The sequence below is a fragment of the Phascolarctos cinereus genome, unplaced genomic scaffold (genome assembly GCF_003287225.1).
Source record: "Phascolarctos cinereus isolate Bilbo 61053 unplaced genomic scaffold, phaCin_HiC Scaffold_2;HRSCAF=192, whole genome shotgun sequence".
NCBI classification, from domain to species: domain Eukaryota; kingdom Metazoa; phylum Chordata; class Mammalia; order Diprotodontia; family Phascolarctidae; genus Phascolarctos; species Phascolarctos cinereus.
This window is the reverse complement of record NW_027555625.1, coordinates 299182602-299202726: the sequence shown is the minus strand read 5'-3', so window position 1 is coordinate 299202726 and position 20125 is coordinate 299182602. Positions and strand designations below refer to the sequence as shown.

Here is a 20125-nt window from a genome sequence, read left to right as displayed (position 1 = left end):
TCCAAAAGGTCAAAGAAAATCCAGGTCAAAGAAAAAATATTGCAAACAGAAAGAATTCAAGGACAGAAGAGCTATGGTCAAGATCATACAATATTTGGCAGCCACCATTATAAAGAAGAGGAAAACTTAGAAGACTGTATTTCAGAAGGCAAAGGATATGGGTTTACAGCCAAGAAGAACTTAGCCAGCAAAACTGAGTACCTAATTATCCCTTCCACATAGTGACTATCCCCATCACAATTTGGATATATCATTGGTCAGCATAAGAAATTAAATGGGAATTTTTTGGGAGTTTTGCAGAAGCTGCAGACAACACATGAAGGCTAGCAGACAACACATGAAGGCTAGCAGACAACATAGAAAAAGTTTAGAAACTCAGAAATACAAAAAAAATATGTATAGTATTGTATAATAGCAACCCAAATTTTACAAAAAGGTACTGTAAATACCCCATAAAAGAAAAAATTCAGACTTCTTCTGTGGTATGAAGGGAGGTCCAAAAAATTTTACGTGGATTTTCCAGATCAGGGGGGCATTACACTCCTAGCTCCCATGATGTGGAAAGGATAACTATAATAAAAGTAGGGAAAATGGACCTTTATTGATACAGAGGACTTCCAAGAAATCCTGATGAAAAATATCAGAGCAGCAGAGAAACTTTTAAATTTAAACAATGGAACAAAGAGAAACAGAAAAAGGCAGACAATGAAATACAAATGAATAATGATAAAGGACTGAACAAGGATAAACTGCTTACATTAAAATACAGGAAAATGATACATGTGTTCCCTCAGAACCCTATCATCATCAGGGGTCATAGAGGTGATTCATTTAGGCCTGGCAGTGATTCTGTTATTTCTTGATGATCTTAAGAAAAGAATGAAAAGCAAAGGGAAAAGGAATATACTGGTGCAGGAGGTGGGGGCAAGGGGGAGGTTAGGAAAGGAATGTTGGGGGAAATTATTTTTATATAATCGGTGTACAAAGACAGCCATCTATACAAAAAAGGAGGAGAGGGTGAGGGGTGTGGTAGAAACTTGAACCTTACTCTCATCTGAACTGTTTAAAAAAAAGGAGGAATACACACATATAATTGGGCACAAAAATAAATTTCATTCCACAGAGAAATACAAAGCAAAGGGGAGAAGCAGGGAGGGAGAATTAGAGGAAAACTAGATTAAAGGAGGGATTAGTCTTTTTTTTTTTTTTTTGCTTTTTGGTTTGTTTTTTTTTTGGGTGAGGCAATCAGGGTTAATTGACTTGCCCAGGGTCACACAGCTAGTAAGTTTCATATGTCTGAGGCTGGATTTGAACTCAGGTCCTCCTGACTCCAAGGCCAGAGCTCTATCTACTGTGCCACCTAGCTACCCCTGAGGGATTAGTTCTAAGAAAAACAAACTTTAAGAATGTTTAAAAATATTTACAGCTCTTTTTGAGGTGGGAAATAATGAAAATCTTACAGGTTGCCCATAAATTGGAGATTTGGTGAATAAGTAATAGTATAAAAATGTGATGGAACACTATTATGATGAACTCTTATCAGCATAATAATCAAACATGATTTCAGAAGACTAATAATAAAACGTACTACCTATATCCTGATAGGTGAATGCAGAATGTGGAATCAGACAAACATTTTTGGGACATGGACAATGTGTAAATTTGTTTTGATTGACTATTCATGTTTGTAATACATTTTATTTTTCTTGTGTGAAAAAGCAGATTTTGAATGATTAAAACAAATTTTTTTTCCTTTTTAAAAGGAAGTACCCAATCTGGAACTACTGGGTATTTAAAAATATACACACATATACACATATACATATATATAAAGATAACAGGATATCTAGATATATCTCCTGGCATCTTAATTATTTATCTATGGTAGCTTTTCTCATGCAAATAAACCCTCGAAAATACATATTTGTGGCATGGAGTTTTGACAATGGAGGCTGGAAGGAAAAGAGAGAACAGATGTTAGAATCAGGCATCCAGTTACAGTATTAGGGGCAGAATAAAGAGAAAGGTAATCAGGGATTGGGTATGGCGAATTTTTGAATCCACAGAGCCTATGCAGGTGCAGGGACTATGAAAGATCAGAAGGTTTGAGGCCTTAAATTAGAGTTGAGTAATCAAAGAAGATTTAGAAAGTGGCAAAGGCCGTGGAGCCATGGAAAAGCTCCATGGACAGATTGCAAAGAGGAGCTGATGCCCTAGGACTCTGAACAAGATAGAACAGTATCCAGGGTGAAATTCTTCCTATGTGATGACAGCAGTGGCTAATGAGGTAATTCATACGTTCTTGTAACAACTCCTGAGATTTAATAGGAATTTTTTTAATAGAAACTTTTTTAAAAGTACATATGCAATTAGGATTACTGTACAAAAACAATCCATAAAATAGATGAAACTAATGTATAATTGTATAGAAGCGAGAGCAGAGATAAAAAATAATTTATTTGAATTTATGTAAATTTAATCTGAATTTATGTAAATTAAGAAGACCCTAAAAACAATAAGTGCTCATTAAAATATATGGATAGCAAGAAAACCCTTACTTGCAAACTCTGATTTCTAAGTCCTTTATGAGCACTATGGAAATTCAAATTTAAACTTAAATGCAGAAACCATATGAGTCATCCTTAATAGTATCCATGTCAAGTGATCATTTATTTGGTCAATCCATTCAACTACTTTACCACAGAACTCAATTTCTTTCAAAGATTAGTGTGTAAGTTTTACATGCCTAATCTTATTAAAACAGTGCCCAAAGTGACTATTTTCTCTGCATACCCGAAAAATCTTGTGCATCCTCATGGTAGCTGAACAGAAGACAAATCTGGTGAGAAGCAAGCGAAGAAATTCATCCCCGAAAAACTGGAGAAAAGCCTGATCTGAAAAGAATAAAAAGGTGATGTTGGAAGAAAGCTTGACTAGAAAAAATTTAAAAAAAAAAGAAAAACTGGGGGAAAACTTCAATTTTCCTGTGTGTAACATATTAAATGACCATTTGAAAGTCAAACAAACTTAAAGTATCATGAGATTTAACCACCATTCCAAATTCTGGTAAATTGTGTCAAGAGGGTACCTATGGAACGTGAGTGGGTCAGCAGTTGGGCAATATCCCGGTTGATTTTTCGAAGGTACTCTTGACATTTTTCCCACAGACCTCTACGCATGCTTGACAATCCAGAGACAAACAGGAAGGCCATTAGAGGATTGTTCAGAAAGAGAGTGAAGAGGCTACCACGTTGAGACTGATCTGAAATAAGAAATAGGTTGCATTGGGAGAGAATGAACCAGGAAGACCATACAATTCTCTGTAATTCCAGGCTGTGTTATCCAAATGGTCTCAATCCTTTCATTCAAGCCAATGGAGACTACTTGCACACAAGAAAGACAAAATAGGCCCATAAGTAAACTCTCTATATCTTGTTTGTCCACATTCATCAACCTTAAACTATATGGTCTGCAGCTCTTCTCTCTATGCTTTAATATTTAAAGTTTACCTTTCTTATCTAACAGCTGAATAAGCCATTTTATTTAAATAGACAACATTTAATAGAATTTGTATACCTCCTTTCATGAATGCTGGAAACCTTTTTGCGTGCCCTCTTTTCTCAATTAAAAGTTATTTGACAAAGTACATGATAAAAAAAAAAACAGAGCATAGTGGCAAAAGCATTGGATTTGGAGTCAGACAGAAGATCTCTGTTTGAAACCTGGCTCTGTTACTTGTGTGACATTAGGTAAAACACTTTACATCCCTTGGCCTGTTTTCTCATATGTAGGATGAAAGGGCTGAATGAGATGATCTCCAAGCTCTCTGGCAACTTTAAAATTCTGTGATCCTATGAACCCAAACTGTGGATTACTTTTCAAAAATTCTGACAAAGTTAAATCTTGGGAGAGTTATTTGAACTAAAATATTATTGAAGTAATAGAAACAGGGTAACAGGTCCCCAGTAGGAGACTTTCACCATTGTTTTAAGGTAAGTTGTATCATTTAGTAGAATAGGTAATTTGATGCTTAGACAAATCTATTGAATGTTACTGCTATATGTTTTTCTAATAAAGAGCAGAACTTACCTTAAAACAACGGTGAAAAGTCTCCAGCTTCTCTCAGGCATTCAAATGCTGACCACCACTTCCTGTGTCAAACTATGTCAGCAGACTGGACTTCTGGCTGGGAAGTAGCAGTAAATTGCCATCTCTCACTGAGAGACACCAACACTATTCACAGTTAGGGAGACAGTGAAACAGTGAAGGTCCTGCTAAAACAGTTCTCAAAATCTCTCTGCTTTTGTTTCTAAGCTTTGTTTTGTGCTCATGTTGCCTCGTGCTAGAATGAATGAGCAGAATAAGACCTCACAGGTGTTGGCTGGTATTAGAGTGTATACAACCAGTGGATAAATTTGAATGTTTCTAATTTTCACACAGCCACATGATAAATGGGTAAAACACTCAGAGAGAGGGTCTCTTTACAACAAAAATGTAAAAAACAAAAATCAAAAATTCGCTTAAGTTCTGCCAATTTGGCTACGTGTTTAGGAGCCAGGTGAACTTCTTCAAGCCAAGATAAACATTTTAATAGTTTACATGGTGTGTCAAGAATATTGAGTAATCTCAGTAGAGACGGAAGAGATTATAGCTGTTGAACACAATATTAACTGACATAGACTCTCATTTTCCTTTTGTCTAAATTTTAGCTACATGAAAAAAAGTTCAATGCAGAGCAGTTTTTATGGGAAATGACTAGTTTAAAAAACAAAATGACATAGATAAAATTTAAATTAAAAGTTTACATGGGAGAGATGTAAAATCAAGGTGAATCTCTTGATTTTCAAAATAAATACCTCATAAACAAAAAGGCCATAAACCATGAAAATTTCCAAAACAGCAGAAGGCAAAAAAAAAAATCTAATGATAGTCAATATTTCTTCTAATAATATTGTATGGTATTTCTTGGAAGATAGCTAGCATACGGAAACTGGAGTATTGCCTAGACCCTCTGAATCAAAGAGTCTACTTTTAGCAAAGAGCTAAAATTTAGCAAATAACCTCATTGCTAAGCCAATTCTAGTCTGACATATGCCACGTATCTGTTTTTCATCAATGAGTGCTACACGTGTCCCTTAGAAAGGAAAATCAAGTTTAAAAATACAAAGCAAAAAAAACCCCAAAAAACAAACCAGTTTAAATTAGACCTAGGTATATCAGCACAAAACATACCTTGTAATGCTTTTGGATATGTTGTTGGAGAAAGCAAGCAGACTAGAGGTTGTCCGAACAAGTTTGTGAAATTCTGTAACATATAACAATTTAAAACAAGCATTAAGGCTCTGGCCAAAATTAGTTTCTCAGTAATATACCCAATGAACAAATTTGTTTCTCAATGATTAGTTACTTATAAACACACATAGCACATCAGAAACTAGAACATTAATAATGGAAAGGTCAAAATTTTACTTGGCTAGGAAAGTAACCTGTAACATTTTAAAAAAAAATCAGACCTGTGATTTCATTAGATTAGGGAACTCCTGATGAAATACAGCAGATTGGCACCTGCTTTGCTATTTATTTTCAGAGGAAGTTACCCAGGGCACTGAAAGTTAGGTGACTTGGCCAGGGTTACAAAGCCAGGATATGTCTGAGGCAGAACTTCTTGAACCCAGGACTTCTTGGCTCTGAGGTTTGGTCTATGCCAAGCTATCTATTCCAGTCTGCCTGTAGTCTTAAACATAATAGATACTTATTCATAGGATCATAGATTTAAAGTTGAAAAGGACCTTAGATGCTAAAGCCCTCATTTTATAAAGAAACTGTGGGCAAGGGAGATGAAGTTACAAACTTGAGGTCAAACAGGTAGCAAATCACAGAGAAGAGACTTGAATCAAACTAGGATTTGAACCAAATTCCTCTGGATCTTAATCTTAGCATCCTTTTTTCTATATCACACTATGTCCTATTATTAAATTTTTCTGATATAATTATGATCCAAATGCTCTGATGAACTAGAAATCTAGGGGAAAAAAGTAGGAAAAGTAAAGTAAAAGCAATTAAAACCCAAGAAACTGCTTAGGAGAATCAGTTACATACACTCAGATTATAATTTCAAGTTAAGAAATTAATGTAGCAAATGACTCCATTAATTCAAAGGATTACCTAGATGAGGCAGACAGCCTGTGGGAGGGAGTATATCTTCTTTTATTCTCTCCTTATCTAGTGTCTATTTATTTACATGTATGAGAGAAGAAGGAGATAGGGCAGTAGTAACTTAGTGCTTCCTGAGAAGATCTGTCAGCATGATTGTCAGGGTATTTCAAGATAGTCATGATTTTATATGTGTAAAGGTAGTCCTCTGTTACCTGATATGGTCTGCATATAGTCATCACACTTTACCAGATATGTGCTAGGGCCAAAAACGTTATCACCAGATGGCTAACTCTCTGGTAAGGAACATCTCTTAACTTGGCAAATTCTCTTGAGTTTTTCTAGGCTGCTGGGATTTGCCAGAAACTTTGTTCTCCCTGAATTATCTTAAAGATTCCAGGATCATCAACAAGGTATGACAAGGCAGTGGAAGAGGGTTTTTTAATAGAAATGGTCAGGGATGCCCTAGGGAACCTTGGATTCCAGGCAATGGAACTAACAAAATGTTGGGAAGAAAAGGGAGGATGACAGAATGCAACCCGTTCCCCTCAAATACAAACACCTTAATGTGTCACTTTTGTATATCTGTGGGTAGAGGGTGTTTTAAATATCAAATATAGCATAATTAAAATAATATAAAGTTACATGTAATGTCCCTATACCTATGATAATCTGTCTATAATTTACAGTCTTCAATAGGCACCTGAGTTTAAGTCATTTGTCCATGGTCATACAGTTATGTGTCAGATATAGGATTTGAATCCAGGATTTATTGACTCAAATCATTACATACTCTACATAATCTCTCTTAATAACCAAAACACAACAGAAATAGTACAATGGCTTCCAAGGTAATTGTCTTTCAGATTAAGTATTATTCTCCATTGTCCTGTATATCACGCCCAGTGGTGATTTTAAAGGCAGGCAGCCCCTATTCCAAAATATCAAATTTATCAGCTATTCCAACATTATAGCTTCACTCCTTTGAGTTTTAACGGCTTTTCATTTAATATGCAAATACAGTTGGGAAGGACCAACCCAGAAGGAGTTACTAGTTAATGCCTTAATTACAGTTAACTCCTGAGCAAAGATTTAATGGTACCAAGAGAACAGAAACTGAGAAGTGGAAGAGATAACTCAGGGAGAAAAGGAAGGAATGCAGATAGAAAAGTAAAAGCAAAGATAAAAACTGCCTATACAAGTTTACTTAACACCAATTCTACATTGCGCTAAAAATCATCTAGCCTGCTACCTTTTAATAAACCAATAAACACTTATTAAGCATCTACTATATCGCCAGGCAATGTGGTAGGTGCTGGAGTTACCAATACAGAGAATGAAACCTTACTCTCAAGGGAGCTTACATTGTCAAACAAAAAATTTTAATACTGTACTATAGGTACATTTTAAGTACAAGTCTGATTAATTAAACATTATTCAAAATCCAAGCCCTGCTCAGAGTAAGATCTGAACTGTTATAGTACTCCCCACCTCCATGCCCTGGGACATGTCTCTACCCCAAGAAAATGTGAAGTAATATTTATAGGCATCCTGAAGAAAAAAAGTCACAACATGTTAAAATATAGTTTTAAGCTAACAATCCAAAACAATAGTCACTAAGACAGTTACTTAATCTTAAACTAGAACTTCTCGATTTCTACCTTGCTTAATACTTAACTGTTTCTGAATGGAGAAGGGTTGATCATAGTATCTTCCCTTCTGGGAACAGGCAAAGCAATAATCTTTATTAGAAAAGAGATATTTATCCTTCTACCTTAGCTTTTGTTCTTGATCTCTTACACATTTTCCTAAAAGGAAAAATCTGAAACAGGTTTTAGGCTGGAGAAAATATCATTTCTTGATATCTGCAGTTGTACTAAAAAGTTTTTGATATGCTTCAACATTTTCTAACAGGGGAGACAAGTATATAAGTGTATATACATATGTGTGTGTGTACATATATATATATATATATATATATATATATATATGTACACACACACACACACACACACACACACACATATGGATAGGGAATGGACCTGTTATTTCATTAGTATAAGGAACTCCCAATGGATGAACTTTCTTTAAAAGTCAGAACCTTCTCTTAGAGAATTGCCTGGAGCAGTCATGTCAAAATCAAAAAGAAACAGCCAGCTAAACTACACGTAAGGATCCCTCAGGGCTGCATATTGACTTAGAAAAACACATATTAACATTATCTATGTTTCATTGTATTTTTAGTTATTCTGGGACAACTCTGGACTAGAGCACTGAGAGGTTAAGGGCTTTACCCAGGTTCATATAGTATGTATCAGAGAAAGGATTTGAACCTATGGTCTTCCTAGTTTTGAGGCAGGCTCTCTTTTTTCCACTCTGTCACATATATAAGTATTTACAGAATAAGTATAAAGACAACATATATAAACAAATATAAGCTAAAGAGGTTTCCAAGAAGTTAGGGGAATCAGTAAAAACTGCATGTATAAGACATTTAAGCTGCTTCTTGAAGAAATAAAGGGATTCTCTGAGGTGGTGATAAGGAGGGAATGTATTCCAGGCATGGGAAAGTCAGTGAAAAAAAGGCCAGTTTGAATAGGATTATCACCTATGGGAAGAGGATTTATGCATAATTAGGCTGAAAAGATAGATAGGTTGGGACCAAAATGTAATCAGGTTCAAAAGCTAAACAGAGGACTTTATATTTCATCCTAAAAAAAATGCAAAGACCTGGAATTTACTGAGTGAATAAGTCAGATAGTCAGATTTCTCATTAAGGAAAAACATCTTGGCAGCTACGTAGAGGACAGTATGGAGCAGAGGAGGGGTGATTTGAAGCAAGGAGACCAATTAGGTAGCCCTTGCAAAAGTTTCAGTGAAAGGTAATAAAGGCTTGGACTGAGGTGGCAGCAGTATGAGCAGAGAGAATCAGCTGGATAAGTAAGATGTTGAGAAGAAGTTGAAATGGCAAGATTTTATAACAAATTGGATATTTGCAGTGAGGGAGAGAGATTGAGGCATTGAGAAAGATAGTGAAAATGGTATCTTCAGCAGAAACACAAAGGATGGGTTTGGGAGTAAAAATAAGTTTCATTGAATCAGAAAGCTGGTTGGAAGAATGAGCAAACAAAGAAAAAAAGAATACTACCATAAAAAGCTATTATAGTGGGATGATCACGACACAAACCTAGAACAAGAGAATGGCTCAAAACATCTACAAGCAAAGCCTCAAAGAAAAATGCAACATGGACACAAATTTTACTAGAATTCCTTGAAGAAGTGAAGGAAGGTTTGTTTTTCTTTTAAATTTAAAAATGTTTTTATAAATGAAATAAGAGAATTAGAGGGAAAAAATGGAAAATGAGAGCTCTGGAAGAAAGAATTGGGAAGGGAATTAACAGCTTAGCATAAGAGGTATAAAACCTCACCCAAGTAATATACTCCCTGAAAATTAGAATGGTCCAAATAGAAAACAATGACTCCATGAGACAACAAAAAAATATTAAAGTCAAAAGTCTGAAAAAAAATGGAAGAAAACAAATAAGGTCTGTTTGAGGCATACTGAGGTTGAGATGCCACCAGAATATATAGTTTGAAATGTCTAACAGGCAGATATATCAGAGATTAGTGTTGGGCGTTTTAAGGTTGGGGTGAGTAGATCTAAAACCAGGGTTAAGGTATTCCCCAGGCTTTCATCAGAGCTTTGAAATCAAGTGCTGAAGGGCCACCAAAGATCATTTTGGCTCTATAAAAGTATGGTGTCTTAGCCTTAAGGGGAGAGCTTCAGATTTTGAGTCACAGATTGGAGAATGTAGGCATGTGGGGGGTGATGCAGAACTAAAGCTCATGGAAGTTGTTAGCGTTGGATATAGTAGATATAAGTCATCTGCATAGAGATTATCCTTAAGCCTATGGAAGTAATGAGGTCCCCGAGAGAGAATGTAGAGAAAATATAAAAGAAGGTAAAGGACAGAGCCCTGACGAACAGCCATAGTTAATGGGCATATGGAGGATGGAGCCAATAAAGGAGACAGAGAAGGGGCAATCAGGGAGAAGGAGAACCAGGAGGGGACAACACCACAAAAACCAAAACGGGAAGAGAGGAAAAAGCAGAGTAGCAGGAAGCAGTACAGCTGAAGTCCCCTCTACAAAACTTCTGACTTAGAAAATGCACCAGATCAAATTCTGATAGGGAAATCCAGGAAAAGTCACAGTGAGTCGTTTGTCCAGCCCAGGTTGGCATAGGGAGACACAAAGGGAGGGATGAAAGGAGCAGCCGACACTATAACCTCACTTTCCTTTGAATTGGTTAAAGGAAGGAAGAATAAACACACACAAACACAAACACACACTCTTGGGTACAGAAATATATTTCACTCAAAAGCGAAATAGGAGGGAAAGGGAAGAAGCAGGGGAATTAGAAGGGCAAATTAAAGGTGAGATAAAGTCCTAAGCAAAACCAACTAACTAAGGATGTTCAAAAATATTTATAGCTCTTTTTGAGGTAGCAAAGAATGGGAATTTAAGGGGGTGCCCATAAATTGGTGATTAGATGAACCAGTTATGGCATATGAATGTGATGGAATATTATTGTGCTATAAGAAATGATAGAAAGGATTTCAGAGAAACCTCGGAAGACTTATATAAACTGATAGAAAGGAAAGTGAATAAAACCAGAAAAATTTATACAATAAACAAGGCGTTAAAGGCATTAAGTCTGAAAGATTTGGGAACTCTTTATCATTGTAATGATCAACCGTAATTCCAGAGGACTAATAATGAAATATGCTTCCTACCTCCTGAGAATGAGGAGGACTCAGAGGGCACAATAAGACAAATATATTTTTGGATATAGCTAATGTGGAAATTTGTTTTGACTGACTATATGTATTTGTGATGGTTTTTGTTTTGTTTTTTCTTTTGTTTTCAATGGTTAAAGTGTTGGAGTGGGAGGGTGAAAAGGCTCTTTGTTTTGCTGACTGGAAAAAATATAACATAATATTTAAAAAAAAGGAAAAGAGTAAGCAGGAAAGGATAGTCCACAGTGTCAAATGCAACAGATAAAGTCAAGAATTACTGAGAAAAGGCCATCAGATCATGCAACTGGGAAATCATTGATAACTTTGGAGATAGCTGTTTCATTTGAATGATGAAGTAAGAAGCTAGACTGCAAAGGGTTGAGGAATAAGTGAGATGAAGGGAAAAGCAACAATGCAGTAGAGTAGACAGCTTTTTCTAGGAATTTGGCTGAGAAAGGAGAGATAAAATATAATAACCTGAGGGAGAGTAGAACCTAGAGAAGGCTTTCTAAGGATGAAGGAAGCTTAGGAAATAAATAGGGTGAATTAAAGGACAGTGAAGAGTCAAAAATACATTAGAGGCTGCAAACCTAGATAACTGAAGTATAGTGGTACCATCACTGATTGAAAAAGAGTAAGGTTAGAAGAGGGGTAGGTTTGGGGAAAAGATCACAGCCATTAAGTTTGAGATGCCTCAGGAACATCCAGTTTTAATAGTCCAATAAGCAGTTTATGATCCAGGACTGGAGCTACAGAGAAAGCGACTATGCCTATATGTGTGTGTGTATATATATATATATCTCAATCTGAGTCATCTGCAGAGGGAACATTAAACCTGCTGGAGCTAATGAGGTCACCAACTGAGAGAAAAAAGAAGTGTATACAGGACGGAGCTTTAGGGTGCACATAAAGACAGTGAATGTGACACGAATAGTAATAATGCAAAGAAGATTTGAGGAATGGTTAGCTTAGAAAGAGGGGAGGAGGGGCAGCTAGGCAGTGCAGTAGATAGAGCACCTGCCCTGGATTCAGGAGTTCAAATCTGGCCTCAGACACATAACACTTATTAGCTGTGTGACTGTAGGCAAGTCACTTAACTCCACTGGAAGGAAGGAAGGAAGGAAGGAAGGAAGGAAGGAAGGAAGGAAGGAAGGAAGGAAGGAAGGAAGGAAGGAAGGAAGAAGGAAGGAAAGAAAGAAAGAAGAAGAAGAAAGAAAGAAAGAAAGAAAGAAAGAAAGAAAAAGAAAGAGAGAGAGAGAGAGAGAAGGAGAGAGGGAGGGAGGGAGGGAAGGAGGAAGGAAGAGAAATAGCAGTGTCACAAAAACCCAGGGAGGAAAGAGTGTCCAGGAAAAGATGGTCCACATGTCAAATGCTGCAGAGAGGTCAAGGAAGATGAGGAAAAAGGAATCATATTTAGCAATGAAGAGAACATTGGTGATTTTGGAAAAAGGATTTTGAAACGACCAATGAGGCTGGATCACAAATAGTTGAGGAGTGAGAAGAGAGAAAGCTCCAATAGAGCAGAAAGATTTTTCTAGGAGTTTGGCTAAGAAAAGAATTAGAGATAAAGGACAATAGCTTGAGAGGACAGCAAGGGCATCTAAAGTTTCTGGGTTTTTTAAGTATACATCAGGACACCTGGGTGTATTTTTAGGCAAAGAAGGAGAAAACAGCAGAGAGGAAGAGCCAAAGATTAGGGAGAGAGGCAATTAGTGGGAGAGCAGTCTGCTAAAACAGTTGTTCAAGGGTCTATGTAAATGGATAGGAGAAGGGTCACCTTTTCAGAGAGTGGAATAAAGGAGGCTAATGTCCAGTTGTTTTGAGAAGTAGAGAAGGGGATAAGAGGGAGCTTACAAATAATGGCTTTCTGTTTTCTGAGTAAAGTGAGAAGCAAGGTCCTCAGTTATAAGGGTGGAGTTAGGGTAGTAGGGAAGGCTTGAAAAGAGAAGAGAAGGTTTGGAACTGTGAGGAGTGTGATGGAGAATCAATTAGGGAGGAGTAAAAAAGATTGCTTTACTGCATCGAGTGACCAGTTGAGATTAAATAGCATAATTTTATAGTGAATCCAAGCTAGATGAGTGGTTGCTTAATATTTTTCAGTTCCTTTCAGTGGCATGTGAGTAGGAGCAGAGACTGCTGGTGGGAATAACCTAGGGTTGGGGTTTGGCAAGGTATGAGCTGTGATAGGACTAGTTAAAAAGGGAGTTGAGAGTAGGGGACAATTTAATATTGAATAAGTTAACTACAGAGTTGAAAGTAGGAGGGTAGAAAAGCAAAGCCAGAGTCATGGTGATGGCTTGGGAGAGTACTGTGGAATAAAGTGAGGTGAAGGTAGGGGAGGGGGAAAGGGGAAGAGTATCACAGTTAGGAGAAAAATAAAATTTTATCTCTACTATTCATCAGTGGCTCTGCTACTTACTGTGTGTGAATTCGAACATGTCATTCAATCTTTTTAGACCTCAGTTTTCCCATTTGCAAACTGAGAAGGTTGGTATAGTAGATCTTTATGGCACCTTCCAGTTCTAGTTCTATGATCCTACGGCTATTAGCTAGAGAATGCAAAGTATAAATTATCTATTTCTACTACTACTGCTAACAGCATCAACAACTCACATTTCCACAGCACTTTAAATCTGATGAAAGACTAGCCCAAGGAGGGAGTAGCACAAAAATCATTACTGTCTTTTCTGTAAATGAGGACATTTAGGCTTAAGAGAGATTAAGTGATTTTATTTAAAGTTATATGGCCAGGAAGTGGCAGAATTGTATGGAACCCAGCCCTTTGGATTGTTCAGGTCAGTCAATAAACATTTATTAAGCACCTACTATGTGCCAGGCACTGTAATAAGTAGTGTGGATACCAAGAAAAACAAAAGATAGTCCCTGCTCTCAAGATGCTTCAGTCTAATGGAGGATGAAGGAGACAACATGCAAAGAACTATGCACAAACACGACAAATTGGAAATAATAAACAGAGAGAAGGCACTAGAATTAAGGGGAATCAGGAAAGGTTTCCTGCAGAGGATGAGATTTTTTCTAGGCCTTGAAAGAAGCCAGGGAAGCCAGCGGGCAGAGATGAGGAGGAAGAGCATTCAAGACATAGAGGACAGCCGCAGAAAAGGCCCAGATTTGAGAGACAGAGTGTCTTGTGTGGGGAATAGCAAGGAGGCCAGTGTCACTGGACTGCTGAGTACATGGGGGGAAGGGGACAGTCCATGGGGCAAGACGACTGGTACCCCCTTAATGCCACAATGTCTTTGTAAACATCAGGTTTGATGTTGCTTTTTCCTCAAAACAATTTTGTGATAAACAACTATTTAGGGAGGCACAACTAATCATTCTGTGGATAATGAAGCTGAGGATCAGGGAGGTTAAATTACTTACAGAAGCTCCCAATTAGTGGGTGCCAGAGCTAGAACTCATTATCAAATCCTCTCACTCCAAAATTTAGAACCTGACTACAATATCCTCTTTTCTTTGTCATCTGTTAGCACTATGTAGGATCATAAAGCTAGAGAAAGAAGGGACTTTACCATCTAGTCCAACTCCCTTTTTAGGAATGAGGAAACTGAGGCCTAGAGAGGTTAAGTGCCTTGCTCAGAGTCATAGTGTTATTAAGCGGCAAAGCCAGGATTCTAACTTAGAAAATCTGACTCAAGATTTATCCCTCTGTTACCTTTCAGCAAAAGTAGAGTAGTAAAGGAAAAACCAGCCAGCAGGTGGGGCTGTGGAAGCATCCTTTGAACAAGCTGCTTCAATGGACAGTTCACAGTGATGGGTGGAGGAGGATCAGGTGACAGTAGCTGGGGCAGGTGTGGGATCTGCTTTATCCTGATAGTGACTGGGCAATGTAAGGTCGAGTAAGTGTGGATTTGATACAGAGGAGTCTGGGCTTCAGGAAAACAGGTGACAGGTAGTTGGTGATGTGCCAGGCGAATAGGGCAGAGTCCAATAATAGGAGTAACTAGGCTCACAGAGCTGGGCAGAGGAAGACTAGGCAGATATATCAGAGATTAGTGTTGGGAGTTTTAAGGCTGGGGTGAGTAGATCTAAAACTAAGGTTGGAAAAAACACTTGGGTATTTCCAAGGCTTGCATCAGAGCTTTGAAATCAAATGCTGAAGAGCCACCAAAGATCATTTTGTCTCTATAAAAATCTTAGCCTTAAGGGAAGATCTTCATATTTTGAGCCACAGAGTAGGGAATGTAGGCCTGTGGGGCGTGAGATTCCTTAGGTCTTTCTCAACCCTAAGAAAATGCAGGAGCTGCCTGAGGTCCACATGGTGTGCTGAGAATCTGCTTGGAAAAGAAAACAGAAATCCTCTAAACTGACATACATATCCAGAAATTTAGTTACTCCCTATAGATTAGGTCTAGGGGTTCAGGAACTTGGGTATTACCCTGGCCCCTAACACTGACCCGAGCAATAGGAGTATCCCTTCCATATTCTTCTCTTGATCTAAGATTAGTTTGATGGATTCATTTTCAGCTTCTCACTCTATGAAATTCTTGTCCATGTCTGTATGCAAATCCTCCACAGACAATCCACTTAAAGCTCATTAGTAACTTTGCCTCTGATTCTTTTAACATTTAGTGGATAATGACAACACCTGTAGACTTCATCTACTATTTCATTCTCATTCAATAACTAGCTCAACTTATTTTCTGGTTATATATGTCCTTGATGAAGTCTCTTATACCATGTCAGAGGCTCTCAAAGGAGAAAGAGATCTCAGAGGTTCCCAGTCACATCTGTAACTAACAGAAATGCCCTTTACAATACAGGTTTCAAACACGCACCTCTGAGTAAGTCCAAATCAGATTAAAATGTAATTAGGAAATGTATAAAAAAAAATAAAAATACAACACAACACAGATGATGTTCATTTGTGGTTTTCTAAGTCAACATGCGGGCTGCCGCAATCCATTTCTATGAGTTTGACACCACTGCTCTATAACATCCAACATCAAACAAAGATAGTGGTTCGTGACTCCATGCTGAGAGGTGCCTTGTCTACCAGGCACAAACAAGAGGGAGGCCTGTCAACTCCTGAGGCCTTTATCCAGGATGTGAATGAGAACATCCTCCAAACTGCCAAACCGGATAACATGTGAGGACAAACTGTATAACCAGAAGGAAGAAAGCTAGATCGCCAAGGAAGGAAGGAAGCAAGCATTAATTAAGTACCTACTATGTGCTAAACACTTTAAAACTGTTATGTCACTTGGTCCTCACAACAACCCTAGGAGGCAGATGTTATTATTATCCCAATTTTATAGTGGAGGAAATTGAGGCAGATAGCAATTAAGTGACTTGCCCAGAGTCACACTGCTAGTAAGCAACTGAGGTAGGATTTGAACTGAGCTTGTCCTGACCCTTGACCCAGAACTCTATCCATTAAGATATCTAGTTTATTATTAAGTCCCAGGGGAGAAGAAAACCTGAATGCTTCTGGACCACAATGGTGCTTCCATCTCTATTCCAATCTAAGTTAAATGATTTAGGGGAAAAAGGAAGAAATGGAATGTGAACAACTAGCTAAGAAGATGGTATCTGAAGAGCATCTGGATTTTTGGAGCACAACTTAGGAATAATAAGCTCTTAGCGAGGGAAAGAGAACACCTAATGGGGACTAGTAAAAATGTATTTGCCTGAATGCCTGTGAGAAAGCAATAAAACCCTGGCCTCAGAGGTCTGGTTACAAAGGATGGGTAATAAACAGGGTAAATCAGACATAAGAAAGGGAACTTCACCTCAAAGTTAACAATAGAATTGGTAGGAAAATGGGACTTACAACATGGTAGGATATACTAAGAACAGATTTTTTAAATGGGGAAGTTAGTATTACCTATTTATATTACATTATGTTAAGAAATCCAGGTATATAAGGGGAGAATCATTTGAGTAAGGATCAAGAGACTTTATTTCTCTCTCTCTCTCTTTTTTTTTAGGCAATTGGGGTTAAGTGACTTGCCCAGGGACACGCAGCTAGTAAGTGGCAAGTGCTTGGTCTGAGGCCGGATTTGAACTCAGGTCCTCCTGACTTCAGGGCCGGTGCTCTGTCCACTGCGCCACCTAGCTGCCCCAGGATCAAGAGAATTTAAAAAAACATGTTATACTGTCATAGGAGAATAGTACTAAAGACTTGGAAGGAAGGAAGGAGCTTGGGAATCAGATCATAAACTTGAAGGGAAAGCTGTTAACAATAGATGACTGTCTATTGAGTGTCAGGCTAGAACAATGGATATATCAAATAAAATGACATTAACATGGATAATAACAAAATTCCACATTTGGGTTAAAAAATTAATTTCACAAGTACAGGATGAGGGAAATGTGACTAGATAACATTTCCTGTGAAAAAGGTCTAGGAGTTTTAGTGAACTTCAAACACAATATAGCTCAACAGTGTGACATGGCAGTCAAAAAAGCTAATTCTATGCTATGCTGCATTAATAAAGGTATAGTATCCAGAAAAAGCATGGGAATAGTTCCATTATACTCTTCCCTAATCAGTCCATGATTGTAGAAACTCTTACAGGCACAACATTTTAGGAAAGAAGTAGGCAAGTTGGAGTATGTTCAGAAGATTACAACCAGGTTGGTGAGAGGACCATCCTGTCTTATGAGGATAGGCTAAAGAAAATGAGCATGTTTAGTTTGGAGATAAAAACAACTAAAAGTGGACAGAAGAACCACATTCAAGTATTCCAAGACCTTCATTTTCTAAGAGGCATTAAACTTGTTCTTCTTGGCCCAAGGGGGTAGAACTATTAGTAATGAATAGAAGCTACAAAAAGGCAGATTTGGGCTTGATTAAGGGAAAACTGTAGAGCTGTCCCGAATTAGAATGTGCTGGCCAGGGAGGTCATAGGTTGTGCTTCACTGGCAGTCTTTAAGTGAAGAGGCAATGATCATTTGTTGGAGATTACAGGTGCTAAAAGCAGAAAGGACTTCAGATGTAATCTAGTTTAACCTACACCTGACCAAGAAGTCCTTCAACAAAATCTCTGTAAAGTGGTCACCCAGTCTCCAACTGAAGACGTCCAGTGAAGAGCCTACATCCTCAAGGGGCAGCCCATCCTTATTCTGGATAGCTTTAATTATTTAGAAGTTTCATGGAGCTAAAACCTGACACTCTGCAACTTCAACCCAGTGTTCCTAGTTCTGTTCTGGAGCCAAACAGAATGTGTCAAATCTTTCCTCCAGGTGTATAATAGCCTTTCAAATACATGAATATAAGCATATCATGTCACCCCATGCTATTACCCTCCCCCTGCACACACAATACCTCCTATTCTCCAGGCCCATCACACTTAATTATTTCACCTGAGCCTTTGTGACATGGTCCCTAGCTTCTTCATCAACAAAACACCCTTCTCTGGACAAGCTCCAGAACCAAAATACTGGTGAACAAATCATTACTGGTAATCTTCTGCATCCTTACACTGAGTGTGTATCTTTCCATTATCCTTTAGGTCACTTATATATGTTTTTCTTTTTTGATAATGGTATAACATGATTTGCTATTATACTATGGGAATAGTGGTGTTACAAAGACTGGTTTTGGAGCAATTTCCCCCATGTAATCCAGCCTGATCACTTTTACTTATTCAATTCTGGGCCTAGTTCATGGTTCATTAGCAAAAAGCATAATTTAAAAAACAAAACAAAATCCAAACCCTCTTTATTGTCCCTAAATATTTCTAAAAGCTCCTTCTGTGTTTTCACTTTGCTGACACTCTTCTAATAGGGCCATGCCATTTCTTCATATTTATCCTTAGTTATATAGCCCTCCTTCTATCTTGAGCATGTGTAGTTTGAAAATTTCAACATCTCAGAAAAATCTGTTTAGCTACAGTGATCACTTAACTTTATTTTAGGAGCATTCATCTTGATTATTTTTAGATTTTTTTTTCAGTTTCATTTTTGAGACCTATTCTTCTTAAGGCATCCTCACTTCAAGAGTCTCTGGCCAGGGGATCAGACTCAAGTATTCTTTGAACCTTTGGATATCTGTTAGTTTGGTTATTTTTAAAGCACAGGGCTTACGACTAACTATGCCAAGCTTGTGTTCCCTTATTTATTGTCATCATGTTCATGATTCCAAGGAGTCCCAATCATTTTTACTTTACTAACTCATTCCACTTTATTAATCAGAATGAAGTACAGAGAAGCAGTTTCAGTCACTGCTTTCTCTACCATCTTTGAGCTGAAATTGCTATGCAAAACAAGCCAGGAATCTACAAGATGCATTGCTTTGGACAAATCAAGACTACTGGAAGATGCCTATAGACTCCAACTCATCCACTGTGAATATACCTTGCCTCTCCAACATTAAGATATTTTTAAAAGGAAAGTTTTTGTTCATAAAGTCCTCCTCTGGCAATGTACTCAAAGGAAAGAAAACTCAAATTGTTTCTTTTCACGCATAAACATGTTAGCATTCTTTCATACCACTGTATTCACGAAAGCATACTTTTTGACTGTTTAAAGAATACGATTCAAGCAAGCTAACTCATAGAATATGAGAATTATATTCTTGATCTAGATGGCTTCTGAGGTCCTTTCCAACTGGAGGACAAGCCAGCAAGGAATCTTAAAAAGAAGTGGTCAGGGAGGCAATGCTATGATCCAGAGAGAACAATGTCATCAAAGACAAGGAAGAGCATCTAGGAGGAAGAGGTGGTGGTTGGTAAGCTTCACTGACATCAAGCAGGAGTAGAGATGAGAAAAGGCCATTGATTTAGCCATAGGGATTACTGTCAGCCTTGACAGCATTTTTCAATTGTGAGGTGAAGTCAGATTGTAAGGGATTGAGAAGGAAGGGTTGGTAAAGAATTGGAAGCAGTAAGTATAGAAGATTCTTTGTCAGAGTTTGGCCATAAAAGGAAGGAAACACAGAATGATAACTTGATATATCACTGGGTCAAGTAAAGGTATTTTAAGGATAAGACATGTTTGTAACCAGCAGGGACAGAGCCAGTTAGAAAAGAAAAAGGAAGGAAGGGAATGATATGAGCCAAGCTCTTAGAAGGCTGACAGGATAGATAATCAAGAACATAAAGATATGGCAACTTTGGCAGAGGTCAGAAGGGCCAATCTCTTTTTTAAAATGGTAGAAAAACCACTTGATCAGAGCTCCCTACCCACTTGGGTCCTGTGATGCCTAT

At 37.7% G+C, this 20125-nt stretch overlaps 1 protein-coding gene across 2 annotated transcripts in view; it reads right to left on the bottom strand.

Moving 5' to 3' along the window:
- The window catches only part of SCAI (suppressor of cancer cell invasion), a 204989-nt gene that overhangs the window by 11848 nt on the left and 173016 nt on the right, over positions 1-20125 (bottom strand). For both annotated transcript variants that reach the window (XM_020967566.2, XM_020967567.2), the window contains exons 15-17: positions 5233-5305; positions 3089-3262; positions 2794-2894 (exon numbers count right to left, since the gene is read on the bottom strand). In XM_020967566.2, coding sequence (XP_020823225.1) covers positions 2794-2894; positions 3089-3262; positions 5233-5305 — 348 coding nt within the window. The remainder of the gene's footprint in view (positions 1-2793; positions 2895-3088; positions 3263-5232; positions 5306-20125) is intronic.